This window comes from Buteo buteo, chromosome 20 (assembly GCF_964188355.1).
Source record: "Buteo buteo chromosome 20, bButBut1.hap1.1, whole genome shotgun sequence".
NCBI classification, from domain to species: domain Eukaryota; kingdom Metazoa; phylum Chordata; class Aves; order Accipitriformes; family Accipitridae; genus Buteo; species Buteo buteo.
In genome coordinates, this window is record NC_134190.1 from 1,769,875 (window position 1) to 1,786,007 (window position 16,133).

General features: G+C 41.3%; 1 protein-coding gene across 11 annotated transcripts in view; it reads right to left on the reverse strand.

Moving 5' to 3' along the window:
• Positions 1-688: 688 nt before the first annotated feature.
• Positions 689-16,133, reverse strand: part of TNS3 (tensin 3) — a 241,833-nt gene continuing 226,388 nt past the window's right edge. For all 11 annotated transcript variants that reach the window (XM_075052342.1, XM_075052341.1, XM_075052340.1 and 8 more), the window contains 7 exons: positions 15,765-15,860; positions 13,259-13,336; positions 11,482-11,559; positions 6,331-6,499; positions 5,269-5,337; positions 5,109-5,135; positions 689-4,084 (listed from right to left, as the gene is read on the reverse strand). In XM_075052342.1, coding sequence (XP_074908443.1) covers positions 3,940-4,084; positions 5,109-5,135; positions 5,269-5,337; positions 6,331-6,499; positions 11,482-11,559; positions 13,259-13,336; positions 15,765-15,860 — 662 coding nt within the window. In that variant the 3' untranslated portion in view covers positions 689-3,939. The remainder of the gene's footprint in view (positions 4,085-5,108; positions 5,136-5,268; positions 5,338-6,330; positions 6,500-11,481; positions 11,560-13,258; positions 13,337-15,764; positions 15,861-16,133) is intronic.

Genomic DNA, 16,133 nt, shown 5'->3' on the forward strand with positions numbered 1-16,133 from the left:
TTTCACTGTTGCATCCCTGTCATCTGTTCCACATTGTAATCAATTCCAATAAAAGATGAATATTCTTCATGGATAACTGTCACGTTACGCCCATGCATAAACCTCACGATGGCCTGTAGTGATGAATGAGCGTCAAGCACGCTGAACGAGGAATTCCTGCCAGCCTACGCCTCATAGAAAAGGCATCAGCACGACATACCAGAGTTTATCAGTCTCAGAAATAATCCCGATAGAGCATGTATATAACTCAACCTTCAATGTGTGGCTGACACATGGATTTTGTACTCGGAGAGCTATTTCAGCTAGGGGTTAGATTTCTCAGCCCCCTCATGCTCCTCTGGATGTTTTTCCAATGTAGTCACTGTGCAGGCACAGTTAAATGGGTACAGACATCTCAGAAGGTGACATCATATATTCTTCCTTCTTACACTTAAATATACACTGCAGGCAAAAGGCGCTTTTATACCATTATAACCGCAAACGAGCTAGGAAAATCATATGCTTTAACTAGACTTGAACCACTAAAACAGACTCATGTGAAGTAAAGTCCTTGAAAGAAATCTTTAAGAAACAAAACTAAACCCCTGTTCCAGCACGCAACCTATTCTTCCCTCACCAAGGTTTTGCTCATTAGCTGGTTTTGAATGCCAGAAGGTAAATTTCTTTCAGAACAGACTGCCCTGTAACATTGTGTTGTGAAATTTCACATTCATAATTTTATTATAATCTGAATAGAGGCGGTATCTGAAGAGCAGAGAAAATGACTATACAAAGAATTTATAGAACATTCATTTACATACTGGAGACCTTTTGATGCTTCTTTACAGTTTCAAGAAAAGCAAAAATTTTCACTAGTAGGTAAATCCAAGAAGGAAACATTAAATTTTTAATGATACTGTTGGATACACGGAAACCATTTATTTAAAAACATGGCTTTTAGCATTTTTGTAGTTTAACACTGTACGATTATAGTAGTACATTTACTAAGCAGGTTAATAGGAGTCTGGCTAAATACATGTGTCAACTTGCTGCCATTAGTTATGAAACTGCATATACACATCTACCAAAAACCTTGAAAGAAAGTGCTGTATTAACTATTTAGTCTTGTATTTGCCATGAACGTAAGTTTTGTGAACATCTTTCTACATACACTACACAATGGTACATACTGAACTATTCCACTTTGTGCATTTTTTATTTCATTAAAAAGCAAAAGCATGTGGCAATATACCATCCAAAGGAATGCATAATAGAAAACCTCCCTTAGAAACAGGGCAACTTCTTTTTTCCCACTTACCAAGTAGAGCTAAACTCCCAGGAAACACCATCAGGAGTGTCAGCGTTCAATTCCTTATGCTCTTGAATTCAGCAGGCCTTGAGAAAGCAGAAGGAATAAAAAATAAGGCCCTGAATGGAAATGATAATACATGGGAAAAAAAAGACACTTTATTTTCAGCCCAAAGGCCAACACTTGGTGTCTAACAAGACACACTAAAATTTAAGTATCATCTACAGAAGTGAAAAAATATAGTAAAAAATTCCTCCTCATTTCAATGCTCACAACACATCAGATTTAAATCTAATTGAGATGTCAGCTGAAGAAATTCACTGGGCTCCAACTGGCTGACTAGATTAGGCAACTGGGTTCTTGGTGCATCAAAAGAATATTAAAAGGAAACTTGTCCTCACACGTTTCAAAAGGATCAAAGCTCCTAAAAGTAAGAACTGCATTCTTTTTTGGATGGTACATAAACACCGTTTAAGTAGTACACCTCTGTGTCAACAGGACAGAATTATTTGGTACAAATCAGAGGCACTTGCCTTTGTTGCTTCAACGGTAGCTACTACGCTTTGGATCGCTTCACCCTTCCACACACATCCAGTGCCCACTGCTACTCATACACCAGTTCCTGGTCCAAATACATCAAACTGCAAATCCTTCTTCTTTCTCCCCCTCTTCCCCACCCCCTTCCTTTTAAAAAGTATAAAGTTATTTGTACAAAATTCATAGTTACACAAATAATTTGGTAATGCTTTGGCTATGGTCACTGAATAAGGCTTCCATGGTCCTAATACTTTAGGAAATAGGAAGAGAGTTGTTAATAAAAAACAGATCATAATTTATACAGGACAAATGTAGTTCAAAGGGTGGAACCTTCTCACCATAGAGCCCAACCAGTTTCCCATTCCATTTAACCATTATTTAGTAAAAGTGGTAAAAGGGTTAATTTCTCCAAGTGGGTATAGGTACTAGTTAATCCAGTGCCTCATGCATCAGGATGCTGAATTCAGCATGTCATTTTATTCCTCAGGTTATTAATATAATGTTGACAGCCACACATCAAAGAAACAGAGGCAATGAAACTTGTCAGCACTGTCACACTGAAGCTGCTTTATTACCATCAGTTCTGATACGGGGGTCTAGTACTGCTCCTTTTGGAGTGAATGGGAATTACACAGTAAACCTCAGCAGCTTACTCTCCTCGTGAAGGTTTCCACCGTAACCTACTGTATCGATTTTCTGTAAAGCTAACTAGCACTTTGGTACGCATTTAAAATATCGAAGTGTTTAGAAAGATACAGAGTACGTGCAAGTGTGATGGTTGTAGAAATCACGACGTAAATGCTCTCAAGAAATGGGACAGAGTAACAAAATAAATTCCATTCCCTTTTGGATTTCCTGACTCAAGGAATTATTAAAAGGAATTATAAAAAATTATTTCCTGACTCAAGGAATTAGAAATAGTTCCTACAGATAAAAAAAAGGCCAAAAAATCCCCCAAATACCATAAAAAGGGGGCTAAAAGAACCCACAAATCTAATTATGTATTAGGTAGGGGAACAAATGTTACTACCAAAACAGTATTGCAGAGACGGGAAATGGGAAGTATCTTGTCACTGTAAGACAAAAGTCAAAATATGAGACTCTATTGTCTATAGCAAGGCACAGGCTATACACAGGCACAGGCTATTATGCAAAATAGCGCAAAAGAGGCAAAGCTCAACAATGGTCTAGTTTAAGAATATCCATATGACATATCAAGATAGGAGATCTACTATAAATAATCTGACACAGGTAAAAATATATAAATTATAAAATTTCCTTCTTTGCTTTTCCCTCATTTTTATCCTGTAATTATTAAAATACAGAATCTTCCCTGCTTAGTTCTCTGTATAAAAAAATAATAATACAAAAAACCCCGATTACAGAATAGATTTCCACACGACCTTTTTTTTTGTTCTGCCACATCTCCCCTATTTAAAATTTTTCAGACTAAACCAGCCCAGCCTTCTTAACACTAAATACAGAGCAATCTCCCTGAATATTCCACATTGCTGCTCCTTTCTTAACAGAGATCAACTTGCACAAACCTTCTCTTCACATACATCTTCCCCTCTCTCCATTCATCTCCCATCACTGATCACATAACGATGAAGGAAAGAGCAAATAGTCTTCCTCAGACCATCATTCTCTTAAGAGCATGTTTGCGAGGCCTATAGCTACCATTGATGCAACTACGGCAAGTGTCTTTGTAGAGGTTATACACAACATTTTCTGCACAAAAAAGTAGCACAGCCTAGTGAGTATTTCTGCTCCAATAAATGATGAGAAACAGCATGTGAAAATGTATTAGAAACCCTTCAGGAGAAAAGTTTTTCATTTCTGCTTCATTCAGGTACGGGCTACATGGGTTTGGGTGGCACCCAGCTTCTTTTGTTTTGTCCTTTGATGTAAAAACAAAATAACGCTTTGTTAAGTCAGAGGCATCTTCAAAGAAAAGGCTGAACTCTTGCAAACAAAATGCAGATAGACATCCTCTGCTTTCCTTCTTGGGAACGACAAGGTTCAGGCGTTGCTGCTGAATAGGCTTTCTCCCTCTCACAGTGCTTTCCTTCAGCGAAGTCAGCGAAGAGCTCCGAGTCAAGGATGGAAAGGCATCAGATCTTCTTCTGGGATCCGATCATGACCTTCGATACGAAGTTCACAATGGCACTGGCAGGCTGCTCCGGATCGTGCTCCGCAAACAGGTGGCACACGTTGTCGGTGGCACTGCCCTGCTTCCTCGCAACGAACCCGAACACTCTGCAAGGGCAACAACCGGAGCGGGTCAGAGAACGGACAGGCATCGCCTCGTTTCGTAAAGCAAAAAAGATACCGCAGGAACCAAAAGCACCGATCAGACTCCGTCTGTTCTGATGGACAAGGTCCTGTGTGACCGCTAACACAGTGGTCCAGGCACGCCAGCCGACTCAGGAGCACCCGAGTGGCTCAGGACGGCCAGAATCAGGGAAGGACCTTCCCTCTTCCTTCTATTCTTTTCCTTCCCTCTTCCTTCCACTCTGCCTGGATCCCATCCTGCACTGTTTGCCATCAGAGACACTCCGCTGACCCCGGGGATGCGCTTAATCCGATTCAATACTGGTGTCCTCTTACCTGCCTTGGGGGTGTGGGTGTGCTGTGTCGGGAATTGCCTAAAGAGACATTCCGAGGGCTACGCACCTCAGTGGACAGGGTACTGGAAATAAATAGGACTTAAGCCATCTATTTCTGTTCTTTTTCAGAAACCAGTGCCTGAGCTCTCTCTGTTTAGTGTCTTTCTTTTGGTAAAAGGGGGATGACGACATCTGCCTTCAACAGAAAACACTCTGCAATCCACTGGTAATTACATATTTATGCCACACACTAGTATTACTAGGAGTGTTTTCATCCATATGCTGTGTATGGGATTTTTTTTTAAAGGTGTCAGTCGACGCGAGACAAGTAAGCTTGTGTTAGTGTTGCTGGACAAGTGGAAACCAAAACTGAGTAGCAAATGGCTCTGTTTTCATTTCTGAAACTTTAGTCAAATCGCAGACCTGCAATCTAAATAAACCATGCTAGCTCTGGCTCCAGACACCCCACCATCACATAATTAGGCCCCGAATTGCAGAGGTGTGGATGAAGTAACTGAAGTCTAATTACAGTGGGCAGAGAGACTTTTGTCTCTGAACAGCTGCCTTCCCTTCTACATCTCTGACAAAGATAATTTAGAACACTAAGAAACTGATCACTGTCATGATATTCCAAAGTAATCAGTTAAAAGAGACTCAGACGGGTGTCCACTTACTTTGCAGAAAGGCCATCTTTCATCCATCTTGTCATCCATTAAAAAAGCAGTAACAAAAAAAAAAAAGGAATGGAGAAATAAAAATAAAACCTATGTTAGCTTTTTGTGTAGATCAACAAATCAAACAACATATTAGAATGCAACTGCTTGTCTTCCTTACTTTCTGTCCTGTGGATCCAAAGCACAGAAAATAACAGTGCTGACTGGATAATGCCGCCGAAAAAAGAGTCTGGATAGAAAGAAATAAAACAAGTTTTAGGAATAGTTAAGATGCTTAAAATTTTAAACAAAAAACAGACCTGAAAAATAAATTACATTTAATGTAAATTTAATAATGATGATATAAACTTTTTGCTATCTTTGAGTGACTTCGAAAGCTACCTGAACTGCTCCAACCAAATAAATCCATATTTAGAATAGTAATGTCAAGTTTTTGAACCATGAAAACTGACCCTCAAGCTAAGAAAAAGAACTAGACGTACAAAATGTATTTCTTCTAAAAACTGGCCATTTAGATACTATGTCCATGGGAAATGCAACTTCTTGGAACTTGTGAATAATTTGATTACATTAAGTCTCAAAATATAAGCACTCAGAGGCATTATAATTTAAGATTTTGTCCTTCATCTGCTATGAACACTCACAGACCCCGTGGAGTTAAGAAGTCTGGCACTTTTTTTTTTTTAAACCTATAATGAATTCCTGTTGTCCCTCCTTTGTTATTGTCAGTTTACAACTCTAAAGACTTTGTCGTAGCCTTAACAGTATTCAGTACAAAGTAAATATTAATTAACTTTTTATCATAGTATTTCACAGGCTATGCAAAGCACATTGTCAAATACTGGAGATACACAGTGTCTGCTTAGGCCAGCTCTGTTCAGTGAAAGATACCGTGAAGATAAATTATTTCACTGAACAGGCTGAATACCAGATGCTGGTAAAGCCATGACTTTCCCTTTTTATAAGAAATAACAATGAGAAAAATGCCATGGCAAAGTGACCTTCCAGAGGTAAAAGCTGCCACATGGAAGTAAGGTCCACAGCATGAACATTCATTCTCCAGTACCGCAGAGAGCCGACACTGTCACCGTCATTCTTCAGACAATCCTATTACCCTTCACGACAGAGACTCCAGAACATAACTAGGAAAATCAAACCAACGGCAGCCAACGCTTTTTGGGGACAAAGCCCGATATCCTCTTCCCATCCCTCTTTTGCTTACTTTCTTTGATTATCTGTCAATGTGATGCCCTGCGCAGACACCTTGAAGTGGACAACGGTTGAGATGGGAGATGGATCTTGGGTCAGCGTCAGGCTCAAGGCTTTCTGCACTGCCTGGTAGCCCGTGAGGGACTCCATCTCCACTGAATTCAGGTACCACACGTTACACGCTGCAACAGAAGAGGGGAAAGACTCTGAGAGGTCATTCATTACCCAGCAGCAAGCAAACGGGCATCTTCTGAACAAAACCAAACAAAATGTAAATTTTCCACCTTTGTAAAGCCAACAGGGAAGACTGGCAGCAAACTACCAAACCTACACGTGCCTCACCTCGTCCTACTGTTGATTCATAGTTTTAAGACTATAATTTTGGAGGTCATGGGCCTTTTGCTGTCCCTTTGTTTTTAATACCTTTATATTTAAGCCAATGACTGTATTTATCTACTACCCCCAGATCCTGAAATTTAAATAAATACCAAGACAGGAGCAGAGAGAGAGGCCACTCATAGGTACTACTACAGCAAAGGAATTCCTGAGGGGAAAGAATGGGGGTACTTTGCTTTTAAGTTCAATTACAGCAGCCAATAAGAAAACACACATTTTTGCAGCATACGTTCACACATTTTACACTTTCAAATGGTATTTACATTATATTCAGAGGAAACCATTCACTTGTTTGGCAAAGCAAGAACGTTTTCACCTCATAAAGAACTGAGGGTTGCTGCAAAGCTCACTTCTTATTAATTCCACAGTGTTTTGTATGTTTAGCAATTTTAGGGCAAACAAAACAACTTCCACATTGAGAAAAAATACTGATACGTATTTTCAGGTCTATTCTTTACCTCAGCATGCACTTATTCTTAAAAGCCCTATTCGTCTCCTAGAGATATCAGTAACTTCTGAAGTATCTCTATAAAACAGAAGCTGGTTGGTTTCTAAGGCTACAGAACAGTTAATTTTTTTACCAGGTCTCATGAAGTACTAGTATTATATAGCATTATATAGTAGTACTATAGTACTGTATAATACCACATAGTACTACATGGTAACAGTGCATATAACATTAAACAGTATTAATTATTATTATAATATTAATACAATTATCCACATGCTTAAATACTTTGGGACTGTGATATAAAGTCACATTTACAAGAGGATTAAGAACATCTTTGAAACTGAAAAGCCCTCTTATTCTACAGCACAAGCAAGAATGATTAAACACATCCATAGCTAAACACTGGTACCAACAGACTTTGTGTTTTGGTAAAAACATTTGTGTAGGTATCCAGGACAGAATTTACAACTCTGGCAGCTGACACTTGCAAATTACCATGCTAATATTTCATTTGTTTAGCTTTGCTTGCCAACCTTACTATGAAAGCAAAGATTAAGTTAAATCTAATAGCTTCTCTTTTCATATGGCTATTCTGTGATCTGACTAAAGCTTTCTCCTACAACTATCTACATAAAATACACGGCTAGACACTGGCACTTTCAAAACAACTGTACAGTTAAAGACTGCATAAGCGTAGGTTTGATTCCAGCATGATCAGCCCAATAACTTCAAGCTCTGGAGTCTGTCAGTGAAAGAAGGGATCCAGAGATTTTATTTATTGATTTGTAAGCATAACATTTCCCAAACGTATTTGCGCATTGGTGCGATAGTTTCAGTAACCTTTGTTTGAATCAATTACTATACAATTCATGCAGAGGGATTTAAGACGATGAATGCCAAGTTCAATGAGGCCTTCCTCGCTGAACAGCTTTCTGTCATGTCTATCCAACACTTTAAAAAACATTCCAAACCATAAGCTCTCCTCTTCTCACATCATTACTGTGTTATGTTTCGTACAGATCTAAAGCTCTTCACTACCCCGTGAGCCTTTCCCACCACGGGAAGGTTGCCCTGTTCCACAGTCACACTCCTCACCACTTCTGAGACCCCAGGGAAGGGTTTCCCTTCTTCTTCTGCCACACATTGCGTTGGTGTCAACGGACTGTGTTCAGGTTTTATTTCTAAATGAAATAGCCAAGCATTTTGTCTAGATTGCCCTCAATGTGATAGTTCAGAAGCAGTCGCCAAATACAGTAGGTTCCTTTACCTCTGTAGCACAAAAAATAGTAAATGGAACCTTTGTGAAAAGTGTTGGAAAGTGCAAAAATGTCACCTTAAAAAGGAGATTATGGGAAAGGAAAGGTAATGAGAAAGACTGAAAGATTTCCCATTTAAGAACAGCATGCATGGTCTGATGGGGTATCGAACGACAGCAATCCCACAGAAACCATACCCAAGGCTGGAACAAAAAGAAGACCACCCGTGTCTTTCGTGCAATGCAGCTGCCCTGCAATGTTGCTGCTCTCGTCTTCTACAGGTGGCATTTTGGAGTCACATCTGTGCTACCACCAACAGCTATACCATGTGGCGATTTCGAGTAACCCTGCTGCTTTTAGACTGGGAAAGTGCTTAGTCCCTTGACTGTATTAGCGGAAACAGATACAAAGAACTGGGATTTATTTGGGGCAGAAAATTTTGCTGCTGAACAGAGAGGTTAATAAAACAACGTCTGTTCTAGGGAAAAGCCACTTATCTGTACAGTTTCTAGTCTTCAGTTGTCACTCTCTAGGAAGCAAAGGACTTCTGGTCAGCTTCTGCATTTAAATAATGACTGGAAATGCTCATTAGGTTCTTCAGACAGCTATAAAAAAATGATCATTCTAGGTGTCCTGGTTTCAGCTGGGATGGAGTTAATTGTCCTCCTAGTAGCTGGTACAGTGCTATGTTTTGGGTTCAGTATGTGAAGAATGTTGATAACACTGATGTTTTCAGTTGTTGCCAAGTAGTGTTTAGACTAAAGTCAAGGATTTTTCAGCTTCTCATGCCCAGCCAGCGAGAAAGCTGGAGGGGCACAAGAAGTTGGCACAGGACACAGCCAGGGCAGCTGACCCAAACTGGCCAAGGGGGTATTCCATACCATGGGATGTCATGCCCAGTATATAAACTGGGGGGAGTGGGGGTGGAGGGATTGCTGCTCGGGGACTAACTGGGTGTCAAGTGGTGGGTGGTGAGCAACTGCACTGCGCATCATTTGTACATTCCAATCCTCTTATCATTACTGCTGTCACCTTATTAGTGTTATCATTATCATTATCAGTTTCTTCTTTTCTGTTCTACTAAACCATTCTTATCTCAACCCACGAGTTTTACTTCTTTTCCCGATTTTCTCCCCCATCCCACTGGGACAGGGGGGAGTGAGTGAGCGGCTGTGCGGTGCTTAGTTGCTGGCTGGGGTTAAACCACGACACGAGGAAAACACATTTTCATTTTTTTTGCTTGTGGAGTGGGAGAAGGGTGGGGTAAAGGAGGGCAGGGAAAAAGCACATCTGCTTTGACTAAATTGCAGGTGCTCACATAAGCTCAGATAGTTGGAAAAGAAACAGTTTACATGGTTCAGTTCTGCACTTCAGTGTTGAACTCCACAACCTGAATGTCTCTGGGACTGGAGAGGGACCTCTGAAACACGGAAAATCAGTGGGAAATGTACCAAGGCAAAAAACCCTCTGAGAATGTCTCCTAGCTAATTTATCTATTCAGGTTCCAAACCCTTGTTTAAAAACAAAAACAACAACAAAACAGGGCAAAACCAAATGTACTACGTTCCCCAAATGATCCACGATGTGACAGCCCCCATGAGGAGTTACCTGACCGCTGCCCCAGCTGAAGTAAGAATTACTTCTTTTTCTTTGAAAAGCACTGCTGGAGCAAGGAGAAACCAACATTTCTCAAAAGACAACACATGCCCCTTTTGCTGGGTTTTCAAGAGGGAAAGTTCTACAACAATTCCTTCTCCTTGTTTTTTTAACCTGTTGGCCACAACGAACACCACCAGCGCTGGCAGACAGAAAGGCCAACACGTGCTCGCTCCTGGCACAGCCTCCCAAAGCCTTGTCATTGCCTCACATTCCTGCTTGATGACAGCACTCGAAGTGCTACTTCGAATTTTTAAGTCAAAGCAGACTGCTGTGCCCCGGAGCTGCTCAGCTTGGCAAGTGCCCCCTTCGGAAATGCCCTCAGGTGGGCGAGGGCAGCGAGGCACCATTCGTACAAAGGGGCGCTTGGCCAGAACGCTTTTGCTTGTGGCTCCAGCGGTAGGCTAAACTCAAAGGAGAGTGGCCAGTGTAGTGCTTTCTCTTGCTCTAATGGGACTAATTGGGTGGACAGATAAGATCCTGGGGAGAATTCACAGCAGCCTGAAAACCAGGGACCATGGGAGGGGGTGGACAGGATCCCACCGTACAGCGGAATAACACAGCGGCTGCATTTCTACCAAGGACAGCCTTACGATTACGAAGGGGTACTCAGAGCACCGTGTCCAATAACGGGGGGTTAGGAAGCCACCACACTTTTTCAGACAGCCCATTTCACTGCTGTCTCTGGGTCAGCTGCTCACGAAGCAGATGAGAAGCAGAGCACATCTCTACACAGCTGCCGCAAACACCTCTAGCTGAGAGCGATACAGAGGGTACCAATGCACAGCATCACATGGTAAGACAACTTAACTTGCCAGAACGGGTGCTGCAGTATGCATGAGAATCCATAGAACAGCATCCAATGGAAAAGACACTGGACATTTCCCAACAACATGCAGCATCAAGCGAAGCACAGGGCAATGTTTTTTAATGGTTTTTTTTCAGATTGATGGGACAGTAAGCATTTTCCAGTGGTATCGTTGACCCCTACACTGAGAATCTAACCCTACTGAACACCCTCCTTAGTTGCCTTTTGCAGATCTCAGACATAGTTCATGAACCTCTGCAACCACAGGTTGAAAACACCTTCTCTAAGTTCATCAGTTACGAAAGCAATGTCACCGCTTAAAAACTGCTGTGCTTGAACCGACCTATGTGTGCCTCATATTCTCACTGGAGACACGACTGGAAAGCAAACACAGGGCTGTTGAACTTAGGAGCTGGTTGCAGAAAACAGAAAGAACTTGGTACCTATCCTCACAGCGTCCTTTACACTTCTACACAGCACTCTAAATTTAACTGCTGCCTTTAAACATCCTTCAGTCCAGTCTAAGCTTCAACTTCTGCCAGCCTGTAAGATACAAAATTTAGTGACAGTCAAATGCAAAGAAAAAGTTTAACAGACCTGCACCCTGTTTGAGAAGCTCCGCTGCTGAGTTTGCAGCAGTTTGTGGAGAAGTTTCTGCTATCTCCTCCAAGGGATCTGCAAACAGAAAACACTGTCCATGTCTTGTTTGGACTTGAATTGACAAATCAATGCACATAGTCAAGTATGAGTTTAGCTTTTGTGATTGTGATCTCATCTACTGGACAACTCTTGGCCAGAAACATGAAACAATCTTGTATCTGTAACTATAATCATTCATGTGGTTTTTGCGCTGCATCAGGTTTTTTGCCTCCAGTGCCACAGGAGGGATGTTCAACCTTTATTTCCTGACAGTAAAAGACATAACTACATAGCATATGCTGCAGGGACATACATGATGTCACATTAAAACAATACTAACAGCTATATTCCCTCATTACAGCCTCGAAATTTTTTAATTATCTCATTTAATTTGTATAATTTACACTAATTTAGGCACAAAGACTTTGTGTTTCTACGATGAAATCCATTAATTATATTTTGATTCAGAAGATGACAACATAATCCTTCTTTCTTCATACTTATGTAGAAAACAAACATCTGAACTATTAAGACAGCAGGGGAACGTTTGCCTCCCAGTCTTCTGTTAAAATTAGTGAGAAAAGTGTCCATCAGTATGTTATTTCAGTTATATAAATGCATGTAAAAAGATCTCACTGCTGCATTTAACATGATGCATGTTGTCTTTGAATACAAACATTCAAATGAGGAAGAGAGCAGTAATATGGTGTGTGACACTATTCGCATGTTTAGAGTTATCCATATGCTTTAAATACTCCAGGCACTGTGTCCAGAATCATTAACCACAAAAGATAATCTTAAAATGTACGATCATCTTGGATTCAAAAATAAAACCAAAATGAAATTTCACTGTGGTATGTTTATTCAGGACAAGGCAAATGTTTCAGTCCTGCACCTCTGCCAGAACAGAAGGAGCTTTCCATTTTAGGTGAGGAGGATAAGGAGAACAAGCCCACCTAGCACACTGGTTCGCCATATAAAGAGATCTCTGGTCACATCTACCATAGCATGGTTTTGTGCTAAAATGGTTTTGTTAATGTATTTGCATAATTCAAATGCTATGTTTGAACACTGACATATGGCCTTTAACAAAAGTTTTAAGAGTTCAGTAGAAAACCACAAGAATGTTTAACATTTCAATAATACATCTGGTGTTAACTTCATGTGGGAGAGCAACAGACAACTGAATTATGGGGCAAGCATAGCTACATTTTGCTGTTGTCTTAGAGTGGTTTATGAAATCACCATAACCAAAATTAGAATTACAGTCCCATGATGAAACACAGGCTTTTTGATCATTTACTTAAACAATATTTGGACCTAAGTTGCTACTTCCTTCCTGCCAGTGTCATGCTCAGGGCACCTTCTGTTCTTTACCTACTTGGCTTCCCTAAAGCCCTTCCACCACCCAGACCTGAATAAGTGGTTACATCTAACCATACATGGGCATAATTTCATGTCTGAGAAGTGCATTTGTCTTCCTACACGCTAGATTACTGTGCAGATTTCCACAACACATACATGTTTACGACTGGAATATCACAGTACTAGTCTGCTCACAACTACAGCTTGGGTAAGAGCCGTCAGCAGTAGTGAAGAACCACTTTTAAAACAGCTTCTTCTCTGTGCTTCTTGCTTAGATCTTGACTTGTGACATGTTCACCTGCTTTCAGATAGTGGCACTTTGAAGCAGAGCTTGGCTGGATATATCTCTTCTGTACTTTAACAAGCATACCTCTGTCCGGGATGAGGAGCTTGCAGGGCAATGCCAGCGGAGTGATGGAATGCTGATACACCAGAGCTGTCAAACTCCCTGTGGTCAGAAAAGTAACAAGACACGCACTGTTAACTTGGTGGGCAACAAGAATGCTTAACAGTTATTTTGGCTCTCGAGTATTTCACAGACCAAGGGGCCTCCCCGCCCTCCCCTTTAAAAAAAAATTCTCTTGGCACCTAAACCAAGACCTTCTTCCGTCAACTTTAGCGTATTCATGCTTCCCAGCGCTCTCCCAGTTGGATGCACCTGAACTCATTAATCACAATCCTGTGCTGCCTTTCCCTGCTTAAACACAGTGCTTAAATCCTAACCTAAATGACTTTGCTTCAAATGGAAAAAGCACAAAAATAACAAAACCAGTAACATATGGAAGCCAGTAAATTCCTTTCAATGCTCTTAACTTCTGCTACATTAAATGTAGTAAAATCTTACGAAGATGGTAAGAGTACAAGGGGTCAATGCTATGTGATGAGGCAGAGAAAGAACGAGGAGTTCTTCCTCTGAGCCACCTAGTCTCCACTGTCCAGTGCTTTGTCTACATGCACCTCTATTTTGTGCTTCTGAAAGTATAAAAGTTCGTCTAGATAAAGCCTCCTCCATTCAATGCGGCAGTGATGTACGTAGCATTCTCTATTAAATTATTCTTCTTTTCTATTCAAAGTCACTTTTGTCATCTGGACTTGGCTTAATTAAAATAATTAAACTTTAGTCATCCTTGACATTAGCATGTGAGACTATACTCTTAAGGAGTGAGGGAAAGGCGTAATATTCATCAGTCTGTTTGCACAAAAAACCATCCTTCGAATCTGTTTACTAACAAACATTGAACATTATAATCATGCGCTTGAGAAAAATCACAGTTAAACCAAAACCAACCTCATTTTTACAGCCCATCAAAAATTTCTTTGAAATGGAAAGATGACCAAATTCTGCAAGGGTCTTACAGAAATACAAAGACCAATTGACACTACTAGTCCTTCACTGTCTTATCCATACAAGTGTGCCTGCCCACCTACTTCATGAAGCAGTTTTGAGGCTGTATACGTTGAAAGATTAGGAGATGCTCAAACCAAATGATGAGTAGGGCTACGCATGTGCCATAAACAGGTACTTCAAGATCAAGGTAGGACTGGGCTAAAAATTCTCATCTGAAGTAAGTCTCATGCCAAACACTGACAAATTTCAATCCACTTTTACTTCAAATAGGATTTGTCATTTTACACTTGTTCATTTTATGGTGGATGACTCCTTCACGGGTGTACGTGACGAGGCTGGTAGCAGGGGGTGGGAGAGCTGTGGGGAGAGGCCGGGGGCTGCCCCACGCCAGACACGGCCGGCTCCAGGGGACCACCGAGCCACGGGTGGGATGCCTCTGGGAAAGCGTATCTAAGAAAGGGCAGAGAAGGCCACACAGAGACAAGAAGGTAACAAACAGGGTGAGACGCAGCAGAAGGAACACCACAGTCAGAGGAAGAGGAGGAGAAGGAGGTGCTCCAGGCACGCAAGTGGACATCCCCCATCCTGCTGCCCATGCAGCTCACATGGGAGTAGTGGATGTTTCCTGAAGGAACTGTGGCCCGTGGTGAGCGCACGCTGGAGAGGTTCTTTTCCTGAAGGATGGCAGCCCGTGGGGAAGGCCCACACCTCAGCAGGGAAAAAGTGGGAGAGGGATGGAGCAGCAGAAAGGAACTGTTCTTTAATGACTATACAGCCCCGAACCGCTCCTGCACTGCCTGCGGCAGGGGTGAGGAGGCTGGGGGAAGCAGTGAAGCTGAGCTTGGGAAAAGGGGAAGGAAAAGTGTTATTCTAATGTTTGTCTTTGTTTCTCACTACCTGAGTATTGATTTTAATTGGCAAAAAATTAAATTCATTTTCCCCAAGTTGAGTCTCTTTCACCCACGGTAGTAAATGGTTAGCAACCTCCCTGTCTGTATCTCGACCCATGAGCTTTCTCATCCTATTTTCCCCTCCTGCCCCACTGAGGAGGGCAAATGAGTGAGCAGCTAGGTAGGTATTCGGTTGTTTGCCACAACAGGTAATGCCCTTTCATCATATTACATTAGGTAGGCTGACGCAGCATAATGTAATTTGTGAACATCCCACTCTGGTGTCATTTAGCCAGCTAGTATACAGTATAAGTATAGCACAGGACAAATAACACAAAGGTCCTGAATCAATAAGGCCCGTAACAGTCATCTAGCTCAGCTGTCTGCAGAGGCATTGGCAGTGGTAGACCAAGCTCGACCGCTTCAAGCTTGGTCATGTGCATCTGTGCTAGTGCCCTGCACATATACTTAAGGTAAATGTGTACAAGGCTCCTAGAAACTTAGAATGGCTTCCTACAGAAACCATCAGGACATCAGCAAAGTATTCTCTCATGTGCACTCTGTCCAAGTCTATGAAACAACTCTGGCAAATGCAAACTGTTTCCATTTTCTGTGTCCCTGTGATGCACAGTACTTACCAAAATATGGTTCATTTGGGCATCCTTTCAAGCGCACCCCCTTGTGCGTGCATTCAATCAGAAAATGCCTTACAAGTTCATTTGACAAATCTCCAACTGTGTTGAAAAAGAAAAAGAAAGCTCATGAAGAGAAGCAATGAACAGACAACAGTCTTACAAATTAGCAGGTCTTTATGAAGCAGTTTTCCACATTACCACCTAATGTTTTATATACAGCATGCAAAGAATACATTAGACTTGCTCTGCTGCAAGGTTACAAGCTGTAGTAAAAAGGCCATTTTTCAGAAAACAAGCAAATAGCTCACTTTTGGTTAGACAACCAGAGGAAAAGGTTTTATAATCATAAGTGACTGACATCCAAATGTACAC